This window comes from Oncorhynchus mykiss, unplaced genomic scaffold (assembly GCF_013265735.2).
Source record: "Oncorhynchus mykiss isolate Arlee unplaced genomic scaffold, USDA_OmykA_1.1 un_scaffold_173, whole genome shotgun sequence".
NCBI lineage: Eukaryota > Metazoa > Chordata > Actinopteri > Salmoniformes > Salmonidae > Oncorhynchus > Oncorhynchus mykiss.
The window spans coordinates 322,198-325,573 of record NW_023493670.1 but is presented as its reverse complement, the minus strand read 5'-3'; the positions used below and the strand labels follow the sequence as shown (position 1 = coordinate 325,573).

General features: G+C 40.1%; 1 protein-coding gene across 1 annotated transcript; it reads left to right on the top strand.

The window, feature by feature from the left end:
• Positions 1-1,007: 1,007 nt before the first annotated feature.
• On the top strand, positions 1,008-2,289 carry LOC118947622 (protein MNN4-like). Its single transcript, XM_036972560.1, has 2 exons — positions 1,008-1,716; positions 2,031-2,289. Exons 1-2 carry the CDS (start codon positions 1,299-1,301, stop codon positions 2,186-2,188), a joined length of 576 nt encoding a protein of 191 aa, XP_036828455.1. The 5' UTR covers positions 1,008-1,298; the 3' UTR covers positions 2,189-2,289.
• The last annotated feature ends 1,087 nt before the right edge of the window (positions 2,290-3,376 follow it).

Sequence of the window (3,376 nt, the reverse complement as noted above, 5' to 3'; positions counted from 1 at the left end):
TCACTGTCTGTCTATGTGTCACTGTCTGTCATCGCAAAATGTTATCTCGACCTGTGTGAACCTACATTCTAAACTTTCATTCATAGGCTAGGTTGCTACCTCATGATGGGTATAGGGACAATTAGAGTATCATGTAGTAGCCTAAACCTATTGCTGTTACATTGAACAGGGTGAGTGAAATATGAATGACAGTCGTCCAATATGCTGTAATAGAATTAAGGCCATGCTCATGAAAAAACAAATCGTCCTGCCTCATCTTAAACGGCACTGACCTCCACTGTTTGGGTGGTGGACCACTCTTGGTACACATGGGAAACTGTTGAGCTGAAAAACCCAGCAGCGTTGCAGTTCTTGACACAAACCGGTGCGCCTGGCACCTACTACCATACCCCGTGCAAAGTAACTTAAATATTTTGTCTTCCCCATTAACTCTCTAAATGGCACACATGCACAATCCATGTCTCATGTCTCAAGGCTTAAAAATCATTATTTAACCTGTCTCCCCCCTTCATCTACACGGATTGAAGTGGATTTAACTAGTGACATCAGTAAGGGATCATAGCTTTAGCCTGGATTCACCTGGTCTGTCTAAGTCATGGAAGGAGCAGCTGTTCTTAATGTTTTGTCTACCCAGTGTAAAGCACTACAGATAATCAAGTGCTATTTGCATGTGATGCATTTGTTCTGTTGTTTACAGGATGATTTGTATCTTATAGAGCGTGGCTTTAAGGGAATAGTATGGTCACATGTAGATAAAAAAGAATGTGAAAAATTAACAGAGAAAATGTATATCAACACACTACCTATTCATATAAGTATTTATTAATCATCTACATATTCATATTGAGCTTCTACGTCTGTGTACAGGAACTTATTATTTGGAAGAGAAAATGTATCAGCTTATTGTTAAATAATTATGACGTTCTTTCCGATACAAAAAGTGTTGTAACTATTGTTTCCAAACTGCGTTACCCACTCCAGTCAGCAGATGGCGATGAGCGTCTTTCAGGTGATGATTCTTCCGTGACGTATAATGGACTGGCCGGGACCCTTCTTCAGGAACAACAAGGCGCCAACTCTTCCAACCACGTCGGTAGCTTGCTAGCCAACATAAAAGTGAAAGATTGACGCTTTAGACCATGTTAATGTACATTATCTAATCTCAGTGTTTTAAACACAGTTCTGTTGACGTATTAACTGGTTAACTGTAACCTAATTTGCAAACTTGTTAAAGATTGATGCTGAGCCTAGCACTAGGCTAGTCGCTAATGCTAACTAGCTAGCTAACATCCCTGACCATGAGCTCATTAAAGTACTCATCCCCTGCTAAAGAAGAGGAGGTCTGCTGTTTGGAGAAAGAAGTTCTGGCGCTGAACATTGAAGAAGAGGATGAGGTTACAGTGAAAGAAGAGAAAGAAGCTTTTAGAATGAAAAAGGAGGAAGATGAGGCTGTTATAGTGAAGGAAGAAGATGCTGTTATAGTGGAAGAACATTTCAGAATGAAAAAGGAGGAAGAGGAGACTGTTATAGTGAAGGAAGAAGATGCTGTTATAGTGAAAGAACATTTCAGAATGAAAAAGGAGGAAGAGGAGACTGTTATAGTGATAGAAGAGAAAGAACCGTTTAGAGAGGAACAGGATGATATCTCAATAAAGGTGAAGGAGGAAGACGTTTTTGGAGTGAAAGAGGAAGAGACAGAATATCAGATTAACACCAGTGAGTACTGTCTTCAACAGGGACACAAACTATGCCGTTGTTGAACTAATGTGTGGTTTTAAAGTGGCATTCTACTGAAGTTCTACACTTGAATATGTTGTTCAGTACTGTAGGAATTGTTAAAGGGTCAATCTGCCATTGGTTCATATATTTTAGGGACTTTTCAATTAGATGTATTGAATTCTCCATGTTGTCTATATTAAAGTTCCCCTCATCTAGTATAACAGGCTTTTAAAATTCAATATTGAAGCATATGTTCTACTTAAAATATCAAAGGGAGTTTACTACTCATTTTGATGTTCTCGTTCACACAGGAGAGAGACATGACTATGGTGGATCCTCTGGGGAGCCTCAACAACATCCTGATGCTGACGAGGCAGAGAAGAGTCTCTCCAGATCAGAACACCAGATGGTACAGCTTGGTCTGGACGAGCAAACAGCTTTCTCTCGCTTGTGGGCTGGGTTTCTGTAAAGCACTTTATGACAACAGTGACATCAGCATCCATAATGATGTGCGTCTGTGTCCCCTCTTTATGGTTAGCAGGACAACACTTGCCCTTCCTCCCTCCCGGAGTCCCTGTATCGTGCCTCTCCCGGTAGCACCTTACTGCTGGGTATGAAGAGGTTGTCTGTGCTGCTGGTGGACTGCAGGAAAACAACAGGGCTGAGTGGAACTGTGAGAGGAGGAGAAGAGAAGAAAGGATCAGATTTGACACATCAAAGTAAGTGCTGTAGTTTAGTTTGAACAAATACAATAGATCTGCCCACTGGTATCTGTTACCAGGATAACCAGCAGAGTTATGTTAGTTGACAGGAAGTTAGAGTAGTGTATATGGATGTAATGAATATCATAACACTGAAAAAGGATTCTGCCAATGAAAAGAGAGAAACCAATAGACCATATAAAACCTTGATGAAAGTCAGCTTTGGAGAGAAAGTTTCTAGATGATCCAATGTAAGGTGCTTGTTTTACAAAAACTTTTCCTTAAAACATTATGGATGTTACATTGCCTGTCCCAGTCAACGCGGCTATCTTTACAAGACTGTAGAACAGGCAAACTAAACTCAAGACTTTGGTCATTAATTAACTAGTACTGAAGAAAAACTGTGATCAGGCTGCCTACTCAAGCAAAAGCTTCAAACTGTAACCAGTGCCGGCAACCTGGTTCAGGTTATCAATCAACCTACCAGGGTAGTGACAAACAGTAGAGGAATGAAATCATCAACATGTTTTGATCATGTCTTTACTAATGCTGCAGAAATGGGTTTTAAAGCAGTATCCAGATCCACCAGATGTAGTGATCACAATATAGGAGCCATGTCTAGGAAAACCACCGTTCCAAAGGCTGGGACTAATATTGTGTATAAGAGGTCATACATTTTTTTGTAGTGATTCCTATGTTGTTGATGTAAATAATATTTGTTGGTCCGTGGTGTGTAATGATGAGCAACCAGACACTGCCCTTGACACATTTGAAACTGCTTATCCCAGTTACTAATAAGCATGCACCCATTAAGAAAATGACTGTAAAAACGGTTGAATCCACATGAATTGATGAGGAATTTAAAAAATGGTATGATGAAGAGGGAGGCAAAAGAGATGGCATATAGGTCTGGCTGAATAACTGATTGGCAAACCTATTGCAAATTGAGACATCAT

Excerpts from the sequence above, each read along its gene's own strand:
- LOC118947622 (XM_036972560.1), top strand. The coding sequence starts at position 1,299 with ATGAGCTCATTAAAGTACTCATCCCCTGCTAAAGAAGAGGAGGTCTGC. Across the intron at positions 1,717-2,030 it reads AGAATATCAGATTAACACCA|GAGAGAGACATGACTATGGT; the intron begins GTGAGTACTGTC and ends TCGTTCACACAG.